Below are 26,657 nucleotides of genomic sequence, written 5' to 3'. Positions count from 1 at the left end.
ACTAAAGAATTCTGCCGTCTAACCCAAGTGGGGGTGGAAAGACAAGTAACGTACAAATTACAGATGGGGACAGGCTCCGCCTTCAGGAGGCTGGTAGGTGAGCCCTGGGCCTGTACTCGGCCAGGCATGGAGAGGAGCAGGGCAGCTGCAGAGCTGGGGAGGGATGACGCGGCACACACAGCAGCCAGGGGAAAATCACCAGGAAGCCCATGAGGAGAAGCTGTCCAGCCGGGTGGGGTGCAGGGGAGAAAATCCTGTCCAATCATTTGGCCAGTTTTTCTGCCAGCACCGGCTACCACAAATAGAACAGAGAAAACAGAGAACAGACTGGGATGAGAATTAGTAGGAAGACAAGACCAAACAAGTTACAAACAGACAAAGGCAGCCCAGTAGGAGGACCAACGAGTTGAGTGGGAAGAGGCTGCCAGATCGTCACGCATCCAATGGAGCTTTTAGGGAGAATTCCAGCCACTGTTTATAGTGCTCAATTTTTCTATTAAGAGCGTCTCTGTGGGCAATTCAGAAATGCAATTGTGTGTGCTAAAATAATACTTCTCTCCAGGATTCAGCTATGTCACAACCGTGGTGACAGTTGGGACAAATGACAGCTGAAAAGTGGGATTTGTGTGGCAGAAAGAAAACGCACAGTCACAATAAAAATAGCCCCCGTGGGAAGGGTTGGGAGCTGTGTGTTTACTACAGGCTTGGCACAGCCCTGGGCACTTAGCACATGCCACCTCACTGGTCCTCACACCCACCGTGCAAGGTAGGCATTCTTCCATCAGTTCTACAGGTGAGGCAAGAAGATGAGTACATCTGCTCACGTCAGCAGAAGCAGAGCCAGAACCGGAAGTCGGGGCTGTCAGGTGGTGACTGCCAGCAAAACGGGGACAAACAGCCCATCTCAGTCCTAACATGAGCTTGCGCCCACCCTCACCCGTCAGGCTGTGCTGCAATGCACCACGCATGGTCCTGTACACCAGGCTCCCCTGAACTCCAGCTAAGGACCCTCATCACGGCTCAGCAGCCATCTCCAGGGATGGGTCTACTCGGGGAGCATGTCCAGTTTGACACACAAGAGACACTAATGCTTAAGGCTGAATACACATTCTTCTCTCTCGCGACAGGTATACAAAGTAAACTAGACTAAAATACATTTGCAAAGGCAGAAGGAGACAAGTATTTCCCGGGGGGAGTTGTCAGAAAATGCTGTTCCAGGGAGAGTTGCCCTGTGTCCCCAAAAATGAGACCTAGCTGGACCATCAGCTCTAATGTGTCTTTTGAAGCAAAAATCAATGTAAGAACCGGTCTTATAGTAAAATAAGGCCAGCTCTTACATTAATTTTTGCTCCAAAAGACGCATTAGAGCTGCTGGTCCGGCTAGGTCTTATTTTCAGGGAAACACGGAATTTTGGAGATGCTTTTTACCGTAGTCAGCCTTAGAGTCCAGGGAGTAGACCAAAGGTCATGAAACGTCCTCTGGAAAGGATCAGACAGTAAATACCTTAGGCTTTGTCGGCCATAGTTCTCTATCCCCACCTCTCAGCTCTGCCCTTGTGGCACACAAGCAGCAACAGACACCCACAAATACATGGGGGTGGGGGAGTCGGGGGGAGCCTGCGTTCCAGTAACACAGTCAGGCAGCGGGCCGGATTCTGGCCGCTAGGTCATAGCCTACTAACACCTGGTCTGGACACGCAACCCTTCCCTGAAAAGCACCCATGGTTCCACTGCCCTCTCTTACCTCTTATTCACCTGACAGAAAGCCCCACTCCAGCTTAAACCCGTCTACGCACTTTCTCCACATTTGCACCTGAACACAAAGGTCAGTGGTGAAAACCTCACTGTGCCCAGCAAGCTCCCTTCAGACCCACAACATGTGCCTGGAGTGTGTCCTCCCCACCACCCAGTACCCCAATGTCAAGCACCTCACCACCCATCACCCCACTGCCCGGCACCCGACCTCTTTCCCCAGTAAGTTTACCAAGTTTACCCACCTGCTCCCAAATAAGGCTCCCCACTCCTCACACAGCAGCGCCCTCCCTGCTGATGAGCTGACCCCAGGGAGACAGAGGGGCCAGGAGAGAGGAGGGGACGGGAGGCGAGGGGAGGGGAGGACCGGCTTCTTCCACCTGCCAGCATCTGTGACCCTGCTGGGCTTCCTTCCCATTGGCAGAGCACCTGGCTCCTCCCACCTCACAGGTGCTCCCTCCTGCTCGCCCTCGGGAACCCCCTCCAGCTGTCCGCAGAGCTCTTCTCCACACGCTTTCATTCTGGGCGGTCTCCCCGTTCCACAGCTTTGTTTTAACATCCTTACTGAGATATAATTAGCATATAATAACCTGCAGATGTTTAAGGTGTACGAGGGGGCAGTTCTGACACTCCTAAGACGATCGGCAAGACTGAGATGGTGAACACACCATCTACTGCAGCTCCCCCCAGCCTCCCCCCAGCCTCAGGGAGCTGCTGTTGTCACTGTGGGTCAGCTTGCGTTTTCCAGAACATACTATAGGTGGACTCATATACCGTATCCTATATTCTCTTCCGTCAGGCTCCTTTCCCTCAGCATACTTATCTTGGAGCAATTCCAAGTTATTGCATGTATCAGTAGTTCAGTCCTTTTTATTGCTGAAGAGTATTCTGCTGAATTGGCCCACCACGTACCCCTATGGAAATGTTCACAGCTACCCACAACAGCCGGAAGCTGCAAACCCAAACGTCCATCCCGAGTGCAGTGGACACGCGGTGGAATACCAGCCAGCAAAAGAGGACACATGCAACATGCACCAATCTCAGATAATACTGAGTGAAGAAAAATAAACAAATAAAACCCATTCATTTCGGACCTGTGACCTCCCAAACTGCAAGAGAAATAAATCTGTGTCATTAGAAGCCAAAAAAAAAAAAAAAAAGACACAAAAGAGTATATACTGTATTTAGTTCCTCTGTATGAAAGTCAAGAACAGGTAAAACATCTATGATGTTAGAAATCGTAAGTGCAGTAAAGCTGTAAAGGGGCAGCACCCGAGGCACCGAGGGGCTGGAAAGTATCCATATGTGGGTGTGGGTGTTGGCTGCAGGGATGAGCACGAGCAGAAAAATGAAAATTCGTAGCTGGATGAGCACTTAACATTTGTGCTCATTACTGCATATAAGTTATATTTCCATAAAAAAACTCTAAGTACCATTTTTAATAACAATAACAAAACTAAAATATCTAGCAACAAATCTAGTAAAATACTGTGAGACCTTTATAGAGAAAATTAGAAAGCATTATTGTAAGACATTAAAGACAAATAAATGAAGAGACAATATTCAGAGATAGGAAGACTTAGTATCATAGAAATGTCAGTTTTCCCCCAAATTCATCTATGCAATCAATGCCGTCTGTCATGCAGGGTCTCAGCTCCCACTCCCCACATAAGAACACAGGACATGGTGAGGCCAAAAAGGAACACCCCCGGAGCCATAGGTAGGGGGTCATACCACTATTCTCGCTGGTGACTGGGTTGGAGACACAGGAAGCAGAAGCCACACTATCTGCAACCCACCATCCACTTCTCTGCAATCTGCAGCCCACACTCCACCGTGCTAACTGCAATCCGCGCTTGCCAGCCACCATCTGCTTGCTAGCCCCCCATTTTCTACTAGAGTAGCCACGGCAGTTAACTAGTGGCCAATGGCTCACTGGTTACAGCTGACGGCCAACTAGCCACATCTGATGGCCATCCAATCACAGTTGATGGCCATTTACTACCTGAGCCAGCACCTTTCTATGTGAGGCCAAGAGCCTGGAAACTGCACTCCTGGCTCTGTCCCCACACCGTCCCAATCAATATTCTAACAGATCACTTTGAGGAACCTGACAAACAGATTCTAAAATTTATATGAAGATGGAAGGACAGAAAATAGTCAAAAAGCTCCTAAACAATAATCTAGAAAGGAAATTTGCCATATCAGATTTCAAGACAAGGAGAAGACAGATACTCTATCAAAGGCCCCCAAACTTTACTGCATTTAAGAATCATTGGGAACATTTTATAAAACCCGAATGCCCAGGTCACCCCCCGCGCTTATTAAATCAGTGTCTAGGGTTGGGGACCAGGCCATTTCCATGGTCCCAGGTGATTACAGTGCGCAGAGAAGTGTGGGATCCGCTGGTCTACACTCAAAGGCAGAAAGCAGAAGAGGACAGGGCGATCCAGAGACAAACAAACTCACTGGGAGAAGAGGAAATGAGGCCAACCGGGCAGCCAGCACCAGACCGCACGAGCCATCCTGGGGACTTGGCCCACAGGGCAGTGGGATTGCCCAACAGTCCAGATTCTGCTTTGGAAACATGACTGTGAGGGCCACGTGGAAGACGGAGAGGAGGGGCAGAAGGAGCAGCTGGGACACCAAGCGGAAGACCACCGCATGGGGAAGACGCTTCAGTCAGAGCAGTGCTAACGGAGAGAGTCAGGGCTGGAAACACTTAAACAAACTGACAACGTTTGGCACGGTCAACAGCTTGATATAACAGTAAACCAACCTGCCACGGTCCACAGACGTCGTCCCTTCTCTTTGAAGAAAAACAGCGCCTCTGAAACCCCCCTACTGAGCGCCTACCGCACCTGTTCCCCGTGCGTCACCACCCTCTTGGCTGGGCAGCTCGGTGGGTGCAGAGGCCTCGGCTCTGGCTGTCTGCCACAGGATCACCTGTTGTGACGAATGGCAAACACCTGGGTTTTCGTTCTCCGGTGGTGGTTTAGGAAGCTCTTTTCCAGCATCAAAGGACTAAGCCACCCTTCCCACCTGCAGGGCTGACAGTGGCCTGGGGACAGGCACGCCTCCACAGTTACCAGACACACATCTGGGCAAGAACGCAGCTGGGGGGCTTCCGGTCTCACTCAGAGAGGTGCTCCTGGGGGCTCCAGGGAGGCAGGGCCGACCTCCCCCCGCGGAGCTATTACCGCCTGTGAGTCAGAGCTGGTGGCTGCGACGGGCTAAATATACCGATGGGCAGGCTGACCAAAGCGTCACCAACCTTTTCCTTCTGAACAAAAGCACAGAACCACTGAACACAAAACAAAAGCAGTGCGTCATCTCACCAACGGCCAACACAACCTGAAAATGACTGCAGGTTGGAATTAAAATACAGGATGTGGACTTCTGACTTCAGCTGAGCGGTGTAGAGAGCTTACAAAAGCACTGTCCCCACCCTTAAGGCAAGGGACAAGCTGGAAAACTGCAAATGAACTTTTCCTGAGCCGATCAGAGGACTAAAGTCTGTTCACAGATGCCCCAGGACAAGCAGGACCCCGGCACATGCCTCAGTGGGCCTATGCGGACACCGTAAAAGCCAGTGACAAGGTTCCCCAGAAACGGTGAACGAATGCTAGCGGCCCCATGTGGGCTACAAGGAGTAAGGCTCCTGGGGCCTGCTGTCCACGTCCTGCATGAGTTTCACGACCAAGAGCTCCGGGGTGGCGGGAGGGCAGAGATAAAGGACCCTGAGAAGGCATCTTGGTGCTGGGTGGGAGGGGACAGCGGTCACTGCACCAGACCAGCCTCTCCTCTCTTCTCTCTAGTGGCTCAAAGCCTTAATCTACAAGAGCAAAGACAAGCACGAGGTGCTGATGGAAACTCCCCACCGCTGGGGATGGGGACCAGCAGCCACGCTCCAGACCTCCACCCAGATCCGCCTGCCCCACCTCCCCCGAAATGCGAGAGCCTTCGGGCATGTGGACCAGGGCTGCAGAGAAGAGGTCCGGCTGGCTGTGGGGGGACGTGTCACTGAACCCATCTGAGCCGATGAGAGAGTCTCGAGAGAGTGAGCTCAGAAAGAAAGTACAAGAGGGTGTTGGATGGAGCCCTAACGGTAAAGAGGGAAAGAAAGAACCAGCAATGAAACCCATGAGAAACAGAAGACAAAGGGAGATGCAGAGGCTGGAGCTGGGATCAGAAGCAAGAGGCTGCCTTCCCTCAACGTGGGTGGTGTACAGTGCGAAGGCCCAGGGGCAGAGGGACACGGAGCTGGGCCACAGGCCCGGCCGGGAGGCCAGAGGAAAGGCGGCCTGACGGGGTGGCCTCGGAACCTCCTCTCAGGGATACGGTGAGATCTCCGGGCACCTACAGGAAGAGCCTTGACAAAGGGCCCCAGACGTAGCAAGCGCTCAACAAAGCTGTCCTCTCTTTCCATCGCCTACATGTACTGGCCTCAGAAAAAACCCGTTTCACTAAAATCCATCACTGCCTTCTTAAAATCAAATGTTTGTGAAAGTCTCAGGCATCGAGGAATGACAAAGAAAAAACGAAACGTCACAGCATGAGGATTCCAACCACCTTTGTAATTCAGGATGAGTCATTGTCCTTATGTTTTAAAGACTGAGATTTCCGAAAATTAGTATTTCTTTTCAGGGAGAGCGGCAGACCAAGACATAGACACCGAGTGACGCCCCAATTTCAGAGTACAATACCAGGAAAACGGACACGTTACAAAAGGGAATGTGTTGTATTCCAGTGGCAGCTCCCAAATCAAATCAACCCCTGGTCACAACAAGAAGCTGAAGTATCTGTCATCATTGACTGTGAAGGGACAAAATATAATGAAATGCCCAATGTCAATATGGTTTCTTACACAAGGCTTCAGCTTTGGACACAGAATTGAACTGCTTCCAACTTCCCACAGGCAGAGTTTGTCTTCAGCTTAATAAACAAGAGACATTTCAGGCCAGAAGAAATGCATTTTTCCATGGGGCCCAGAAGAAATTCCAGCAGGAGCTCACCACACTGCGGGACCAGCTCGTGAGCGCTGGCTGCACACACGACGTCCTCCCACACAGCCTGCCTCCCGCACTGGGCCTCCCTGCCCAGCCCAGCTGCCTCTCTCCTGCTCGAGGCCCCCGAGCCTCCCCCTGAACTGTTACGTCTGCACCTACCGCCCCAGGAGAGCCTCGGGCCAGCCCTGCCATCTGCCCACTCACCTTTCAAACAGCCTTCAGCGACCCCCCAGCATCATCCAACAGAGTCCGAATTACTTGTCTGGAGGGTCAAGCCTCCACAGCCTGCCTGAACCTCCCACTGCCACCTCGGTCCTCTCTTTCTCCTGACCCCTCCATGCTGTCACCTCCCTCCCTACCTGCTGGGGTGGCGCTCACCCTCAGGCAGGCCCAGCAGCACCCCTTCCCAGAATGCAGGGTCAGGACCACTCAGTGTGGCTTCGCAATATGCCTTCGATCCCTCACTCAGGAAATATTTGCTGAGCGTCTTCTCTGGGCCGGGCCCTGGGCTGGGACAGGCACATCATGAAGATGTCATGGTCAGACGACCGCAATAAAACGAGTCTCACAACAAAGCAAGTCCTAATCTTTTTGCAGGTGGAGGGTCTTGCTTTCCGTTTGTTAAAAGCACAACTGTTATGGAGAGCAATAAAGGGAAGCACCATAAAATGAGGACGGCCTGTACTGGGAACAGAGATCGTAAAGTAAAGCAGCGGGGCAAACCCAGTGGTGTCCAAGGTAACACACGGGCCTTGGGAACACATAGGGAGGGGCCTGAGGGCTGAAAGAGGAATGACCAAAGTGGGGGTCAGCTGACACAGGACGCGGAGACATTCCAGGTGGAGAAAAGGGTGTGAACATGCACAAAGGCAGCAACTGGGAAACAACTCAAGATTCCAGAACGGCCGAAGGATGACATATATGGGGACGCAAGAAGAAAGGCGGGAGGTTGGGACCAGATACGACAGGGCCTTCTACACCAAAGTGAGAAGCATATTTGTTTTTGAGGAAAAAAGACCAAACACCTAATAGAAAATGGATCCCAGGCGGCCAGGCCAGTGACGGGGGGAGGAGTTACCAGGCTCTCGTTCGTGGTGGTTCAAACGGAAGATGCTTCGAGCGTGTGCCAATCGGAAGGGGAGACGGAACGGACATTCAGGAGAAAGGACAGACAGGGCTTAGTGATGAACTGGGGGATCCTCAGCAGTGAGGGGAAAAGAAAGTCCAGAGTGACCCCCAGCCTCTCACCTCACCTGGGAGGGTGGGGGTGGCCAGGAAAACAAACACAGGACTAGAAGCCCCTTGTCTGGGGGAGAAGTGCCAGCACAACGGGCTGGCCACACTGGACAGGGTAAGAGAAGCAGCGTGACTTCACCGGCGTCACCACTCGCTCACGGTGGCCAGCTCAGGGCCAAGGGAGACCTTCCCCCAGGGATTCTTCCTCGGGGGAAAGTGAGAGCGCGTGACTGGGCAGCCGTGCCCGAGCTGTGTGGGTAGACGATGCTAAAGAGCCCATGCTCTCTGGCCGCATCAGAACACCGAGGGCCCAAACATGTCCTTTGAGTCTGTTGTTTTAAATCCAGGCTACTGTCAGGATTGCATGTAGCATTTGATTGTTCTGTCTTTTCGATCTCCTTTAATCCACAACAGTCCCCACCTGTCTTTACAAAATGGGAATCGTTGTGTAAAATCATCTACTTTTACAGAGCTGTTGGGAAGATGAAACGGAAACAACAAAAATAAAGCGGTCAGCCCAGAACCGACAGGCGTATCTGACAAAGCGCAGTCAGTGTTAATTGTCTTCCATCTGTCTACACTGCATGCCGTCCCCTGGTTTGCATGACCGCTGTATGTAAGTTTTAAAGTGGCACCAAATTTCAGTAACCCTAGTTAATGTGAGACCATGCCTAAAAAGCAAGTTGGGCCCACAAGTGGTCCACAGCTGGAGGTTCCTGAAACAGTCCGACGGAGAGCCACACGAGGGTCACCTCCCAGTTCCAAGAGGCCACAAAGGAGCCCCTGCCACTGAGTGCACAGCTGTCCCTGAATAAAGGCAAACCTATGGCCTCCCAATCCCTCAGACTGGACTACACATGACAACGCGTCACAGACGGGCCCAACGCCGTGAGGGTCCCTGTGAGCCTGAGTGTCCAGTCTCCGCTGTGAAAATAGCCCCGGCTGTGGGATGAAGAGTCTGTGTCTCGAATTCTACAGTTTGCTACATAAACAACCAGCCAGAGCACCTATGAACCACACTCAATAAAGAGGGCATCCAAGACATGGAAACAACCAAAATGCCCTTCGATAGACGAATGGATAAAGAAGTTGTGGTATATATACACAATGGAATACTATTCGGCGGTAAGAAAAGATGCTATAGGAGCATTTGTGACAACATGGATGGATCTTGAGAGAATAATGCTAAGCGAAATAACTCAGACAGAAAAAGCAGAGAACCCTATGATTTCACTGATATTTGGTATATAAACCAAAACAACAAAAGAACAAGACAAACAAATGAGAAACAAAAACTCATAGACACAGACAATAGTTTAGGGGTTACCAGAGGGTAAAGGGGGTGGGGGGAGGGAGATGAGGGTAAAGGGGGATCAAATATATGGTGATGGAAGGAGAACTGACTCTGGGTGGTGAACACACAATGGGATTTATAGATGATGTAATACAGAATTGTACACCTGAAATCTATGTAACTTTACTAACAATCGTCACCCCAATAAATTTAATAATAAATAAATAAATAAATATAAATAAATAAATACATAAAACTATTTAAAAAAATAAAATAAAGAGGGCATCTACTTATAACTGTTAGGTTGCACATATGTGGTGTGTCCACGTGACCGGAAATGAGGCCAGCCTTACATTCACTAACCACTTGGTAATCATAATTCTAGCTCTTTTTTATTTGGTTTTCATTTTAAAGATAGAGGAAGGTATTTCCAGACTACAAAACCCAAGCTGGAATTATACTTCCAGCTTAGAAGGGCAGAGACACTGCTCCAGGGCTCTGTAAGAAAAGGCAGACAAACAAGAACATTTAAAAAAATAAAATAAAAGTCCGCATTGAACACACAAATAGCCACCAAAACAAACGATGAAAGCTAAGGTTTCCACCTTGAGGCCTTCCATTCCATTTCTCAGGAATAACATGCCACAGAGTGCCAGCAGCAGAGGTCATGGTCACCATTCCCTCACCTCTCACATCTGGAAGCCTACCTCCAAGATATACCCCTGGGATAAGAGTTAATCAAGCATTTTCTGGACAGATGTCAGGCACCATTTATTCTACCGAACTCCCTTCATGGGAATAAAAGTCAGAACCTCTGCCTGTAACCCTCCATCTACCTCTAGAAAAACGCAGGCCACTCCTATAAAGCAGTTTACAAACAGGAAAAAAAGTCCAAGTCATCTGATATTTTTTAAGGCCAGGTATAATCATTAGTTCCTAATGTGTCCAACAATAAACTTGTTTTCCTACCTTTGTTAATAATATAAATTTTATAATTAAGCATCAGTATTATACAAGGAACCCTGCAATGGTTAAGCACTACGGAGCACACAGGAGAACAAATCTTAAGCGTTATAGACCGAATGTGTGTCCCCTAAACTTCATACGTTGAAGCCCTAACCCCCGACGCAACAGTGCTTGGAGGTGGGTTAAGTTCAGAGGAGGTCATGAGGGTGGAGCCCCCACACCGAGGGCAGGAGCGGCGCCCACTCACTCACCCACGCTACAAACGCACAGCTGCCCTTCGTCCATCGGGCCTAGATATTGTAAATACAGGCCTGAGTGAGACCGACGGAGGCCTTGTTCCCATGAAACTTAGCATCTAACAGATGGATGCAGGCAGGGAAACCCCAAACAAGTTACTTCCAGGAGCAAGTGCAGTGGACCAAGTAATGACCGGGGAGGGAAGGTGCTACCGTGGCTGACGTCGTCAGCGGTGGCCCCTTGACTGGGCAGACACCTGAACTGAGATCTAAATCAGGTGTGAGTCCTGTGGAATTGTGGAGGAGGCGCAATCTAAGGAAGAGAACTGCAAGTGCAAAGGCCCTGAGGCAGGCTGGGCTGGGCACGCTCCTGGACAAGGTGGCCAGGGTGGCCAGGGTGGCTGGAGACTCGGGCAGGGGAAGCATGAGGACCGTAATGCCCATCATCGGAAAACAAAACCCATACGTAGTCTCTCAAGTTCAACGTGACGGGATCATTTCCTAAGCATACGGGAAAGGCTGAGGGAGACTGGCCGGGGACAGAATCTAGTCCCCAGATAGAGACATCAGTCTCTGGAGGTAAGCCTACTTCTTAACTGCTGGTCAGGCCTCTGGGTCACTGGGCCGTCGCTCCCTAGCAAGGCCTGTGGAGCCCACACTTCCGCTTCAACTAGGAAACTTCCTGGCTCAGGTGCAAGTCACACATCCACTCTGGGACCCCCTACTGGACCCTGCCAGATAAAGTGAGCTGCATCTCCTCACGGCTCTGAGTCTCGTGTGTTCTAATCACATTTATTTTTCTGGCTGACCCTCTGGGCAACAAGGGGCTATGGAATGATTACGAGGACAGACTCTGGAGTCAGGCTGCCTGGGTTCATAGCCCAGTTCCACCAGTTCCTAGCTGTGTGACCCTAGAAAACTTACTCAACCTCTCTGTGCCTTGATGTTCTCATCTGTAAAATGGAGCTATCAATAGCACTATTTCAGAGGGTTACTGTGAGGATGCCGCAAGGTGATTTCTGTAAACCTCTTAGGCGTCAGCTGTCATTACTGTTGTTCTGCAGGTGACAGACCGTTCGTTACTCACTCATCTCCACTTTCCAAGAGCCTAGCTTATTGCTTATCTCATAATGAGAGGTAATTAAATGTCTTGTAATGTTACAGATGAGCAGTGGGAGGGGTTATAGCGAACACGGTTGGACCTTTACTGTATCCCAGCTGAAGCGCAAGCACTCACCATAAGCCCAGAAATGGATAGTATTATCACACTATAAATTAGGAGATTATGGCACAGAGCGGTCAAAGTCACTCACCCAAAGTTACACAGCCCGTGAGTTCTAGTGACAGAACCCGCTGACTGTCCCCAGTAATACTCTTTGTCTGAATGTGCCCCCAAAAGGTCTCTGTTGAGGCCCTAACCCCCTCACCCCCACCGCCATGTGACTATATTTGGAGAAAGGGCCTGTGAGGAGGTGAAAAAGGTTAAATGGGGTCCTCAGGGTGGGGCCCCAACCCAACAGGGTTGGTGTCCATACGAGAGACACCACGGCTCTCTCTCTCTGCCACGTGGGGACACGGGGAGGTCGGGCAGCTATCTGAAGCCTGGAGAAGGGTCCTCACAGGCATCCAACCAACCACGCTAGCCCCCTTCTCCAGCCTCCAGACCTGTGAGAAATAAACGTCCATTGTATGGCCACGCTGTGTGTGGCCCTGTGTTATGGCAGCCTGAGCTAACTAACGCACCCCACAATGCCTCCAATGAATGAATGGATGCACACTTTGTAGTCTGAAATAATTAATCCATGAAATCTTATCCCTAATCAGCTATTCCCAAGTATAAACAGGCTCCATCTTAGAGAAATCACCAGACTTTGAAGAACTTTATCATCCCAGCTAATTAGTTCTCAGCAGTTATATACTTGAAAAAATGCAGTCATTCCCACATTCCACCAATTCAGAATGACCTCCTGGCAGAGCACAAAAATAGGACAGAATGTGAATTAAGAAATCGTTTAACTAAGAAGCACGTTTATTACTTTCAGATACACACAGTAACTCACTCGGTTAACTAAGGACCGGGGAGAGGTCTTGGGCAGCTTGGCTTAATGAATGGCAAGCAAGGCACAAAGAGAGAACAGCAGGCACGGTGGCTGCTTCCATGCAGCTGGGGACCACACAGGCAAATTAAAATGGGGGGAGCTTACCGTCACTGAGGTCTTGGAGGACGTTCTCCTGGCAGGAGAACTCCAGCTTCACCTTGATGTTGACGGTGAAAGTGGCCACCTTTCCAGGTTGCAGAGGAAACTGGGCAAGGGTTTCCTCTAGTTTCCAGCTCAAGAAGTCGCCATACAATTTTTCTGCAATGACAACAATAATGGTGATGATGCTGACAGAACGGAGCAAACATGAGACTTACCAAAACCCCTAGAAAATTCTGACGCATTCGCAAAAAGCAAAGAAAAACGCCAGCCATTTCCAATGTGGCAGATCACAGTACCAAGGCAATTTCAGAATCCTGGGTGTTGCCAGGCCACCAGTGCTCTATGAGCGAGGCACAGAGAGGAGGCAGGCCACCAAGCTGGGAGCCCAGTCACCTTCCTAACCACCACACAGCGTCCTCTCACTGACAAAGTCATTGCCTCTTTGCTCTTACAAATTCAGAGTTCAACCGCCATTCCTCTACAACCAATCCTTTCTATCACCTTAAAGAGAAACAGATTCACGTCTAGGAGAAAACCAGTCGGGCCCTGCGTGCTGGAAAGCCAGGTCCCAAAGCCGCAGGAAGACTGAAGTACGCTGACGTCTTTAAATGGCCTGCCCATCTGCTAATGCAGTGGTGGGCAGCCCTTCTATGAAATGCCTATACCAGCTAAGATGCCCTGGCCCTGCAAAGGCCTCCCCTCCCCAAGATGCCATCAGGCCATTTCCGAAACACAGCCACCAGCAGCCAGCCATTCATTCAGATCCTTTCCCGTGGATGGAACGGGACTAGGGGAGGGCTCTCGGAGCATCTCCAGCTGAACCAGCATGGGCCCTGGGAAGAGCAGTGTCTCACCCCTCGCCTGCTCCTCCTCCCCCTCCCCACCGGGACCCCAGTGCCCCAGTTACCCAACCACACATGCTGCTCCCTCTGCCCAGATGCCTGACCCACTTCCCTGCAGAGCAGATTGTGTCCGACTCATCCTTGAGCCCAACTCCAAGGTTCCTTCCATGTGATGCCTTGCCCATCCACCTTGCTCCTCGGCTCCGGTGCGCACACGTCTATCAGAACACCATCCCTAGTGCCGAGTGGCTCACCTGTCCACCCGTCAATCGGAAGGCAGGGACTAGGCCTGCCTTGGAGGCCTATGACCCCCTCGCAAGGCAAGGTACCCTGCTGGCTCAGATCCCGGCTTTAGGAGAAAACTGCCTGGGTTCATATCCTGGCTCTAGCTGGGTATCCTGAGGTAAGTTACCAAACATCGTGTGCCTCAGTTTACACATCTATAAAACAAATTCATGGAAGTGAAGTACTCGGAATGAGCACATAACCTGCTACTCCTCTGACCCCCATTTCCTCACCCCGACTGGGTAATCAGAGCCCCCTACACCAGGGCTGCATGAGAAGCAAATAGTTCCTGTGGCGTGCATAGCGCTGCGCGGGCGGCTGGAACCGTGCACACCCCTCCCCACTCGGGGACTCACGGCCTGGCCCTCGGGGAGCACTCCGTAAGCGTGGGGTGCAGGGCATCGTCTCAGATTTAGATGTAGAACAGACAGGAATAAGTTCCGTGGGAAAAGCAGACTACCACACTGAACGTACAGTACAATTTCAACCACACAACAGTACGCACGTAGAAAACAAGAGGAAAGCACACCTATCCACATGCTAATATTGGTTGTCTTTGAGTAGTGCGGTCACGGGTCATTTCAAATTGTTTCGTGTTTTCTGAATTTTGTACAGTGAGCACCTATCCCCCTTTCGTAAACACACACACGCGCACACACACACCCACGCGTGCGCATGCACTACCAGCTCACGCTTGTATCTCGGTTCACCCCCGCCCACGCCCCTCCAGTGTAACAGGAGAGAAGCCTGGTGAGGCTGGCCTGCCGCCAGAGCCTGCTAAGGACTGTGGCCCGCCCAAGACACGGAGGAGGGTTCTGGGCTGCGGCAGCTGCTTTCCTGGCGCCGTACAGCAGGACCAGGCAATACAGGGAACTGACGACAAGGAGAGCAGCCACCTGTGGCACCTGAGTCCCCAGACTCGACTCTGCCAGCTGGAGAAACTGCTCCAAAGCAGTGGGTTGACCACTGCAGCCGTGCAAACGGTCAGGTGGCCAAATGCCTGCAGATTTGCCCAGGCCTAAAAAAGTCCAAACGACACAGGTAAGCCGGCCTCTCCTTCCCACTCCCTGTGGCAAGGCAGGGCTGCTCTGGAGGGAGGGAGGGAGGGAGGGATGGAGGGTGGGTGGGGTGGGCCGGGAAGCTCGAGACAATTCCTCTCCAGGATTCCTCTCCTGGAGTCCTTCTGAGTAACAGCAAGTGACAGAAGCGTCTATGAAGCACCTCTCTAACGGCACGCTGTACATGTTGTTCCCACGTTCTAAGACAGGCCACCAGAGCTCAGGGAGCTTAGGCAGTGTGTCCGTCCACAGTCAAGCTGGTAAGAGAACCAGGAGTGGGAGCCGGGAGCGGCAGGCACCATGCTTGTTCCACGACACACCCTGCCTCTCGCCGTTTACCGGAAACCATAACGCGCCCGCCTGACAGCCAGACTGCAGGGTACGTACAAGGAGACCCGCACTAGAGGATGTGACAGTGCCCTGAAGAGACGGCGACGTGAGATGGAACAGTCAAGTAGATGAGCCTCAGGGTCCAAGAAGCCTGGGCACGAGAGCCAGCAGTGCCACTTAGCAGCACTAGAAGTCCCCGACTGCAGGGTCACGCGGCCTACCTTCTGCCCACCCCGTCTCGCTGATTCCTTCCCCACTTACGCTCCCAGCAAGCTGAACACATCATTGCCTGCAGTTCTGATTAAAAGGCATTGCTCTCGGTCTTAAGACGAACCTGAGGCCAGCCGGGTGGCTCAGGTGGCTGGAGCACCGTGCTCCTAATGCCGAGGTCGCTGGTTCGATTCCCACACGGACCAGTGAGCTGCGCCCTCTACAGCTAAGATTGTGAACAATGGCTCTCCCTGGAGCTGGGCTGCTGTGAGCAGCCAACGGTTGGCATGGGCTGCCACAGGCTGCCATCGGTTACTGTGGGCTGTCGTGGGCTTCCATGTGCTGCCATGAGTGGCCAGTGGCCAGCGTGAGCGGCCAGCAGCCAGCAAGAGCTTCCGTGAGCTGCTGTGAGCGGCCGACCAACGACCAGCAGCCGACTGCCTCAGCCGGGGGGTCACAAGGCTCATAACAGCAGCATGGGTCAGGGAGCTGCGTCCTACACGACTAGACTGAGAAACAACGGCTTGAACCGGAGTGTGGGGGTGGGGAGAGGCAGAAGAAGGGGGGGAAATAATTAATTAATTAATCAATTAATTAATTAAAATAAAATGAAACAAAATAAAAAGACAAGCCTGTCTGGGGACCTTCTCCAGGCTGACCCTGGAACTGTGTAAAGTGCTGGGCTGTACAGAAAAGCCAGCACGACCATGTATACGGTCATCAAGCTGAACGGACCCCATGGCTCATGAACTTCGGTGCCTTCCTAGGGGACACCCAGGAAGTCCATTCACTGCGGTGACTCAAAGGCAGCAGAAACAATATCGGATGTGCAGTGGGAACTCCGTTCGATTCCACGAACGTGCCTGACACCCACTAAGTGTGAGTTTATCAGGACAGGCTCCACATGTGATTTATGTGCCTGCTACGTAAACGTGACAGAGATCTCTGCTTGTTGAGCAACACGGATCCGAGTGAAATGAGTGTGGCTGGCACGGAGGATAGCGGGGCAGTCAGTGTTTAGCAGCAGCGGCTTGATGACGTGAAGGGCTGGAAAGCATTCAAGAGGCGGCAAGTGGACGGATCTGTGAGTGACGGAGAGAATCTGAGACGCAAATGGGACACCTGAGAGTTTGCAAAGTTCTGAATCCGTGCAGGGGTGTCCAAACAGGGCCCGTGGACAGAGACTGTGGGAGCACGTGCTGCGCCCCAGAAGGCAGGAACGTGGAGCTGCTTCTGCCAGTGTCCCCTCCCCGCCCGACACATAGGACGCGCTCAGCAAAGGCTTGTTGAAGAGTCGAGCAGAAGCATAAACAAACGGTGGACAGAAGGACAGATGAGCAAGCAGGGGAACCGGTGGTGGGAAGGGACAGTGACGGAGCCTGTGCCCAGCGGCCAGCACCATGGTAAGGCTGAGCGTGCGTGCCAACAACCAGACTGCACAGTACTCGCCCGTTACGGGGACACACTGTGCAGTGTGTGCCACGGCCCAAGTCATCCAGCCGTACGTGGCAAAGTCAGGATTCAGACCCTGTGTGTCTCACTCCAAAGAACGTGCTCTGAACCACAACTAAGTTTACAATTGAGGCAGGAAGGGAGGGAGGGAGGGGCTGAGGACGGCCTGATCCTGAGGGCTTCCTCCCTTCCCGTCCCCCCCACCCCCCCACCCCCCTTACCCACCCCCCCCACCCCCCCCCCCCCCCCCCGCAAGCCCAGGACCAGCCACAGCAGCTCACTCTCCCCAGCGATCAAGCCCCATCCACGTCCAGACGTGCAAGTGGGACTTGGCACAAAAACTAAGGGAGAGACTAAAGAAACTGAGTCCTTTTGTCCCTGCTCCCCAAGACACCCCACTCTTTGACAATGTTCAGAAGTAGGAAACCATTTTCTACAAGATTTACTTTTAAAACTTTGCTCTGCATTGCTGCTAAAAAAAAGAAAAAAGAAAAAAGAATTACATAAAAATAGCACAGCACTTCAGAAACAGACCAGGCCCCACCCCACCCCCCAAAAAAAGTCCAAAAACTCAGCAGGGCAGCTGATTTTACTGCAACCCTCCCGGCTCTTGGGCCAGCTTACGACTGGTCCCCTCGGTGCTCAGAACTGGCAATGTTGCCCCCGCTGCCCCTGCCTCCCGCACGTCTGCTCCTTCCGTGTGTGTTGAGCGGGGCTTATGCTGCCTCCTTTGCGGGCCCTTGCTCTGATCTGCTAGTTTAAATGCAGGCATACCCTCAGTCGTTGTTAAATATCACCATTCCAGGAAAAACGGAGAACAGGAAGGAAGCGGAGATGGTTTCTGAACTGCGCAGAGAGAGCCTCTCAGGCAGTTTGGACACGGGCACCGTCCTCCCCGAGCAGGGCACGTGTTTGTTGTTCAGTCGGCCGTGAGGATCCTGGGGTCCGGTTCCCGGAACCCGCAGACCAGATGCGGAGCCCGGGAGGAAGTCCTGGGGTCCCTCACCCACCATGTGCCAGCCCGGTGCTGGGCGAAAGTAACCGTGGAGGTTAGTTTCGGAAAGAACAGCCAAGACTTGAATGCCCGAGTTCCGTGGCGTGCCTCAGGTGGCGCCGGCCGTCTTCCATTGACAGTGAAACGGGGTTGGCATTGCTGTCGACCTTCCAGGGAGGAGCACCATCCACACCTGCTTCTAATCGCAGGCGCAGCGCCACACCATTCACGAGAACCTCACCTCCATGCCCACACTCAGGAATTTTTAATTACACCTACGTGGAGCCATCGCTTTTGACCAAAAATGAAACCAGAATAAAGAAAAGAAGGGGTGGGCATGTGCACCTATGTGCATGCCTAGCGCAGACGCACACATTTCTCAGAAGATTTGTTCAAAAGCAAGTGCAATAAATTCATCTTCATTTGGGCTTAATTACAATGAAATCTGTGATTATTTAAGGGAAGGCGGAAGTTTGCATCTTTAACCTCCTACAAAGACATGCTGACAAACGACTGTCATTAGAATGACTGCGTGACATCTTGACGGGTGGATTAGAAACGCTCATCTCCACATCAGGGCCTTGTGACCACAGGGACACACTCACCCCAAAGAGCCTAACGGACAGTTTAGATGCAGAGGTCTGTCTGACTCTTAATATCACTGATCCTAACCGTATACTTAAAATGCAGAAGGATTCTAAAACGGAGTTTGTAGGACGAGGGATAAAAATAAGACAGGGCAGCAAGGAGGATGGAGGGAAAAACAACACAAGAAACGTTTCTTTTCATGAAGAAAAGGGGGTTCATTACGAGGGGAGTGAGGACGTGTCCAGAGACCTGTGAGGCCCGACAAGACCCTGGGTGCTTCCAGGTGTCAGGAACGGGAGAAGGAAAGGGGTGGGGGGCACAGGCAGGCCTCCCGCACGGCCAAGGCTACAGAGGGGCTGCACCATGAGCGCTCCGCAATCTTAAAGCAAGCGTGAGCTGAGCACGTTAGTGGGCACTGCCAGGCTCTGCAGTAACACGCCAGCTTCCTGACAACCCTCCATGGCGGGACTCGTGCTGTCGTACTAAGCGCCTACCATGTGACGAGCGCTGGTCTTAGTTCTCAAGCGCTGGGGACACAGCAGAGAAAGACACAGGCCACCCTCATCCTCCAAATGACCACTTAGGGGTGTGGTGATTATTTCATGAGAAAAAAATTACCTGAAGTCCCACTCACCTGGCCCTACGAAGTAAAAGCTGTTATTACCGTACTACTGAGATATGAAATAACTCTAACGGAAGCACAAAGAAAATTATATGGAGCCCGGAGAAGGGGACGTTTAATTCCATGGAAAAGTTGCATGGAGTAGATACTTACGAGACCCTTACAGAAGCTAAACTCGGTGAGCTTCATAAAGCTACTGCTCACAGGGCAGGAGGTGTTGCTCGTTGCCCACGATGAGTCCTCCCCTGTCTCTGCTGCCCTCCCCCTCACACAGGGCACCCCCGCTCGTACTCCCGGCTGGAGACCTTTTCCCAGCTACTCATGTATATTAGATCAGTTATTAATACTGACAGCTTAGGGGCGCTGTAGGATATGTCACAGGAATTATCCCCTTTGTGTATTTTGGAAACATGCTTTATTTCCATTCATTTAGTCCCACATGCAAATGTACAGCAGCTCGGGATGGGAACTGAAAAAGCACGACAGGTCGAAGTTCTCACTGGGAAGCGCTGTTCTGCCAACGGCCACCCCGCACGCACTACGTGGGAGGGCTCCGAGGGTCTGCGCCTCCTGCCGCTCACTAACCTCAATCAGACCAGGTATTCTGCCACAAGTTTCCTCACTGAATTCTAGGAACAACTATACACGGTAAGTACTGCCACCCCCGTTTACCCAGGTGGAAACTGAGGCAAAAAAAAAAAAAGGACAAATAGCTAGCAGACGGTGAAGCCAAGTTGCTACACAGGTCTTCTGGCCCCAAGCTACACGTGCCTCGGGACTAGGGAGCAGCACCTGCCTGTGAGTGGGGTGCAGCAGCTCTCAGGATGACCCCCTAGGAAACAGCGACTGGACGGTTGATGGGGGTCCCAGGCGGGCGTGCGTCTGAGCCTGCTAACGCTGCTCTTCATTCACTCCCCCCAGAAAATTCTTCCCGAGGGCCTCCACTCTCTCCTGTGTGTGCTCCTCACGCATCGCCCACACGCCAGTTTCGGGACCGCCCCAAAGCTCTTGGAGTCTCGCACACGGGTCCTGTAAAGGGTCCCTTCTGCCAGTAAAGATCATCACTGCTGGGGCTGAGCCTGCTTCAAGCTCCTACCTTTGGTGGTGAGAATTTTTGAGGTGACTTCCAGTTTCTCGAGTGGTTCCATTCCAATGTTTTCCAGTTTAATGACAAGTTGCTGAGTTTCTCCATTGTAAAGCTGGACGGACACATTGGTCGATATTTCGTCACCGGAGGAAGGTTGCAGTGAATGTGCAGATCTAAAATAACAGTAACAATCGTAGATTTTAACATGAAAGAGGAAAACCAGTGGTGTTTTAGAATTACGCACATCAGCACACGTAGGCATTTCAGAAACAGGGGCTCGGGGACCTTGGCTGTGAACATGGAGTGCTCTCTCCACGCAGACGTCTCCTGGGTCCCTGACGCGTCACAAGCATGACCACTCTCGCTCAGCCGTAGTTTCTCGTGTGTGTGAAGCATAAAATTACGTCCTTACTGGATTACGGTGAAGGCGAAATGAAAAAATGAGTTAATTCAAATGAACTGTGAGCGTGTTACTCTCTCAGAAAAATGGAAAATCTCATGCTCGGAATCACCGTGGGAAAATTCATAGGTTTAAGAAGGAAACTTAAGCGAACCATTCCGACTGATACCACGAGAACTGGAACAAGAGAGAAATGAAAAGTACAACAGACCCCACGTCTCAGGTAAGAATGACAATGCCTGCGAAGCCGAATGTGACACAGTGCTGCCCTGGGGTGAGACGATTCCCTGCGGCCAGGTCCCCAGCCCTGGTCAGGCGAGGCCCCTTGCTGCCTGGGCCCCGAAGCTCACCTGAACTGTCCTGAGGCTCCCACACGAGAGCCCTCGTCTGAGGGTTCCCTGACTGTCGCTGAATCCAGAAAGCTAATGAGCCTGAGCCTCCCCTCAGCAACCCACAGGCGGCACACCTGCCGACTCCCGGCAAGGTCAGTGGTGACCATGGGGACAGGCTTCCGGTGGTCCCGGGAGGACAAAGGCCGGACAGCTATAAAGAGAGACGTGTGTGGCAGGTGCCGTTAAAATGCTTACACAGCGCTCGGGAGAAGTTTGGCCACAAAAAAAGAAGGGGGGGTGGTCTCTGGAAGGGAAAGCGTTAACATTTTTCCTGGGATCAGAAGCGTTCACCTTCCTCCTTACCCTGAGGGCCTTCCACAGGAAGCCACATTAGTCTAACGTGTGTGAACCAACATCATACACTGCACCGAACCAGAAACGGGCTGCAAGCTGGACTAAGCAGGTTCCGGCCACAGCACGGGCATGGGCCCCGTCGCTGCGCTGCTGACCAGCTCTTCCCAGCTCTGCTCCCGGTCACTGCGCCAAGGGCCAGGGGCAGACCCGGCCCTGTTTCCATGCCCCCCAGAGAGCTTCATGTCCCCACATCATTTGGTCCAAAGGACAGAAAAGAATGTTCCCGACAGTGCTGCGCTCACAGCTCTGCTGTCCAAGGGCACAGCCGTTTACGTGCGCCAGGCTCACCAAGCTGGTCATGCCCTCCAGTGGCCTCTGCTGCCAGACTCTCAGAGAAGATCTCGCGTTTGATGTCCTATCAAAGGACTCTTTGCCTAACCCAAGATCACAGAAATTTTCTCCTGTTTCATTCTAGAAGGTTTATACTGTTGGCTCTTACAGTTAGTTCTCTAATCCTTTTGAGTTCATCTTTTTCTGCATTTCATTTCATCTTATTCCTCAATCACACAACACTTCCTCCCACCTCCAGGGTTTCTCACAGGCTGCTCCCTTTGTTAGAAAATCCTCCCGCCTCCCCATTTCACATGGCTGATTCCTCCCCACCCCCCTCTCACACCACACTTGATGTCACCTCCCAGAAGGAATCTGCCCTGAGCTCAGGTCCTGACAATAGTGAACTGGGATTGTCCCACCACCTGTCAATCTCTCCCACGTGACTGTACCTTCCTGGGCAAGGACTAGGGCTCGTGGGTTCCTTTTCACAGCCTTAGTGCCTAGCATAGCGCCGGGCAACTGAGAAGGGCTCATGAAATAGGTGAGGGAGCTTTTAACACATTTCAGAAAACACCAAATACATTTTATGAAAACAGCCAAAAGGATCAACATTAAGCATTATTCATAAGAGCAAAAATTGAGATGACCCCACATTTCAACAACAAGGAAATGAATGGCGCTGCAATTTTAAGATACCTTATGATGTACTTTTTGAAGCCATTAAAATAATAATTCTTCAGCTTGTGTTATGTGGTTAAGCAAAAAGTAATCTGTGACACTACACATAACACAGTATAATCTCGACTAGTCAAACATACGTATTTTTTAAAGGATGAATAAACACTGGAAGGGAAGGAAATCCCACTGAGCATTAATAGTAATTGCCTCTGGGACGCCTGAGACTTATGTCCCTTTCTTCTCTGTGGTACAAAAAAGACTATTGTTTAAAAGATACCGGTAAAGAGTTTTTCCTAAATTTCCTAAAACCTTCACGGTTTTTCACAAAAGTTATAATTCCAAAGGCTAATTTCACGCTTCGTTCTGATCTTGGTAAGAAACACTTACACTCTGTTCCAATTCTCTGTAAGCAAAGCATAATGCCTACTGGTGACCTGCGAGAAAGCCATCACCCATACTCTGGTCATAGAAATCTCAGATTAACGCAGACCCTCGATGCCATAAAAAGAAGTGTACTCAAAAATGCTCTGAAGTGCCATTTCTGGTCCGAAAGGCGACACCTGCTGTGTGTGCACCTACCTGGGCAGAGACGTGCCAATCTGCAGTCTGGGCAGAGCAGGGATGACTTCGACCGTGGAGCCGCCGGTCTTTACTCCCGGGAGGTTGTCCAGCAAACAGTCACTAAAGACGCCAAAGACCGTGGTGTGGTAACCTGGGGAGCAAGAGGAGCGTCTTCACACTGCTGGGAGCCACCACGGGTCTCAGGCCCACGCCTGAGGCGTGAAAAGGGCGCATGCGGGGTCCCTCTCCGAAGACCTGAGCTGAATTCGGGCCCCGTCACCAGCTGGTTCCACCCACACTCCCGCACTCGACCCTGCAGGGCCTCGGTCTCCTCCTACAGGGAGTGGAGCTGATAACATTCCCACTTTACAAGGCTGCCTGCGTCCAAACGGAATGTGCACGGAGGAGTCTTTGTAAACTAGAAATCTCTGGGCCACTTATTATACCTCATGCCTTTACCAAGTTGCTTTCCAAATTCATCCAGCTCTAAAGTGAGAATGAGAGCGAGTACTCCTTTCCAGGATAGCATGTGAATTAAGTATTGAAAAATGATTCAAAATCTTCTGTTGAGAGATGAAAGTTCGAGGGCCAATTATTGGTATTGTCCCTGCTACGTGATATGGCCAACCTGCTGCACGTGGGCAGTGCTACAATTTAAGATTCGCAAATTTTCCAGGGTAAGCACTTGAAATTATTCAAGCAAAGCTTTAAACTGTCTTTGAAATTTTGAGTGGATTGTTATAAACATCATTCACCATGTAACAAAATTAAACAATTCCCAGTGGTTAGGACCAGAAGGCCAGCTGACCAGTGACACGCCTCAGTGAGGCAGGCCGAGCGCTCAGCCGTCCTACCGGACGTGAGTCAGAGAGAAATGGTCCTTACCGTTCACGGTGATCATGCCAGTCGTCTGGGGGACCCCAACGAGCGTCACCGGGTACAGACCAGATTCAGCCGGAAGGGACAGAGCCGCAGGGAGGGACTCGAACTCCACTCCGCTCACGAGGAGCCCCTAGAGCAAGGCACGGCAACATGGATAAGCACAGACCCCAAGTTTATGGTCAGTCCCCAGTTAGCCGTGGAACAGCCAGCAACAGGAGACCTGCAGGACCGCCAGCAGGAAACGGCTTTTATACAGACCCACAGAGCACTGTGGAGACAGGCTGCAAGTGTGATGAACACGAGACAACCTTCCCTGGAAAGCACTGTGGGTGCCTGAACCAGTCCATCCTGATATTAGCCCCAACTGCTGTATTTCTGATGTTTGTTTTGTTTTGTGTTTTACCAAATGGGAATGTAAAGAAAAAACATGGAATGTGGAAATGTATCATCTATTAAGATCTCTCCAGTGTATCTGTGACTCCTCAGTCCATTTCAATATGTACCGGGCACCAGACTTCACAGTGAACGAGACAGAGCCCCTGGCCTCGAGACCGAAACGTCAGCACTCAGGACTTCCCAACACTGTAACAGAGGTGCTCCCCAGTGCAATAAGGTAAGAAGAGGAAGTAAAAGGCACACAATTATTAAAAAAAAAAAAAAACCAAAACTGTGAACATAGAAAACCCCATGGAATCTATAATGAAACTTGAACAAGTGCATTAACAAAGTGACAAAGTCAGCATAAAAAAAAAGTGAAGGTATTTCTGTGATCTAGCAATAAACAATTAGAAAATAAAATGTAAAAAATACCTTTAACAAGAGGTTAAAAAAAAAATCAACCAGTTTGGAATAAATCTAATGAATAATAAACAAGATTTCCCCCCACTGAAATCTGCAGAACATGGTTGAGGTAAATTAAAGAAGACCTAAGCAACTGCAGACTCCTTCTAGTGCATTCGTTTGCTGTAGTGCTCTGGTCAAACTGTTTTCGATGTAATTACAGGACTGAGCAGATGAGAACACATTGATGCTGTAAGCCCAAATTCTCACACTGGAAGGAAGGACCCAGCTATGCACTGGAGGAAGGCAAGAAAGAACCCTGTGGAAACGGATTAGAACTAGAGGTGACAGTGTGAAGTCAGGATTTATAAACCTGTTGTACTGTGCATAGGGCCTGTGTCTATACATACATACACAGATGTAGGCATAGGCTCATAACAAAGTACAGGCCTTTGTGGATATGTGGATATCCATGCACACTTTTCCTAACTCTGTCTGCAGAAAGCACCAGAAGCAAAGACACTGTAGCAGCAATGAGCACACCTGTCCCCATTGAGCAAAAGCATGAAATGTTGTAACTATGTGTAGGTCAGACATAGTGGGCAGGAGTGGAAACAGAAAGCAATTAAATGGCTATTGTCTCTAGGCAAAATATGTAGGCATTTAATTTGTTTTTAAAATAGCTAAAGCAAACATGGCCAACTGTTAACATTTTCTAAATGTGGATGGTGGATATATGAGTGTTTGTTATTCCTGGAACATGTCATATGTTTGAAATAGCTCATAACTTAATTTTTAAAATCCTGACCGTGATTTCTGGGCTATCTCCTAGTGGTAACTTTATCTCCTAGTGGTAATATTTTATTGGGGAATATTGGGGAACACTGTGTTTTTCCAGGGCCCATCAGTTCCAAGTCAAGTCGTTGTTTTCAATCTAGTTGTGGAGGGCGGCTTTGCTCTGCGAACGTTAGAATTAGCTTGCAGAGCCAGGACCACTCCCCTTCCCACAGGGAATCAGGTGAGCAGTTCCCACGGACATCTCTACAGGGCGACCCTTTGACGCACTGCACAAACAGAACCAGAGCGTCGGCATTCGAACCCGAGACGAGCCCCTGGCTGCGCACTCATCTGCCCTCTCGCTCTGCAGAGCCCGCTCCTCCCTCCTTTGGACCTTGATCACCTTATCAACAAAGTAAACCGTGTCAATCACCCGCGAAGGTCAGCGTGATGATTTCAGATCCTATAATCAGTCAGCTAATCTCGGTGTGTGTCTGTGTTCACTGATTCAAACACCTATCGAGGACCAAGCACTAAGCACACAGGAATGACAAAGCGTGATCTTCACTCACAAAAAGCTGAGAATCTTTGGCAGAACAAATACAAAAGCAGACATACAGCACAAGACGTATGCCTCAAGCACTAAGGAAAAAACATACTTTAATGGTAAGTTGGTGTTTGGCCCCAAAGGGTCAAATGACTGGTGACACTTACCATGTTTTCAACTCGCAGTTCAAACGGCATCGGGTTATAAACCATCAGCTGAACTTCACATACGTCCCCCTGGACCCACTGGAAATCTAGAAATGCACACACGTGGGAATCCCTGTGTTAGCTGGTATTTTGCATGTGTCACACGGTGTCTGATTACTCCCCTGGCGATTTGTTTTTCCAGGGAAGCAGTGGGCATTAATGCCATCTTGAGATACACAATTCAAAGCTGGTTTTCCCGCTCGCTTTCTCTGAAACACAGTAAGTCATCACTGCCACTTGGACACTCTGTGACTGATGTTTCTCGGCATCCTCAGCACGCTGCTTCAGGCCCGCAGGCCAAACGCGACTTCACAAACCCAAAATCAACCCAGAAGTACCGTCCTCAGTGCAGGGTCGTAAGCCACGGCCTGGAGGCTGGCACTTAGGAAGATGGCACTGCGGTCAATTTAAGTGGCATGTAGCTTGATGCCCCTCTCCCCTCCCGAGAGAAGTTGGTGGCTTTCCTCCCAGACCACTCCCAGGTCAGCTGCAGTTCAACACCCACGAGAGGCAGAATTCTGAGATGCCCACCCCTCTGTGATCCTCTCCCCTGAGTGTGACTATGAGGACGAGGTTCTGTTATACAACAAAGGAGAAGGGAGACGAGATGTGATGGCCGTCTCCAATCAGTCGGCTGATTTAATC

At 50.9% G+C, this 26,657-nt stretch overlaps 1 protein-coding gene across 6 annotated transcripts in view; it reads right to left on the bottom strand.

Annotated features, from left to right (window-relative positions):
* Nucleotides 1-26,657, bottom strand: part of TRAPPC9 (trafficking protein particle complex subunit 9) — a 343,110-nt gene that overhangs the window by 235,074 nt on the left and 81,379 nt on the right. For all 6 annotated transcript variants that reach the window (XM_081071109.1, XM_081071112.1, XM_081071108.1 and 3 more), the window contains 5 exons: nt 25,974-26,059; nt 23,706-23,832; nt 22,839-22,971; nt 20,172-20,335; nt 12,698-12,850 (listed from right to left, as the gene is read on the bottom strand). In XM_081071109.1, coding sequence (XP_080927235.1) covers nt 12,698-12,850; nt 20,172-20,335; nt 22,839-22,971; nt 23,706-23,832; nt 25,974-26,059 — 663 coding nt within the window. The remainder of the gene's footprint in view (nt 1-12,697; nt 12,851-20,171; nt 20,336-22,838; nt 22,972-23,705; nt 23,833-25,973; nt 26,060-26,657) is intronic.

This window comes from Rhinolophus hipposideros (genome assembly GCF_964194185.1).
Source record: "Rhinolophus hipposideros genome assembly, chromosome: 13".
NCBI classification, from domain to species: Eukaryota; Metazoa; Chordata; class Mammalia; order Chiroptera; family Rhinolophidae; genus Rhinolophus; species Rhinolophus hipposideros.
The sequence above is the reverse complement of the archived record's forward strand: the minus strand, read 5'-3'. Positions and strand labels throughout refer to the sequence as shown.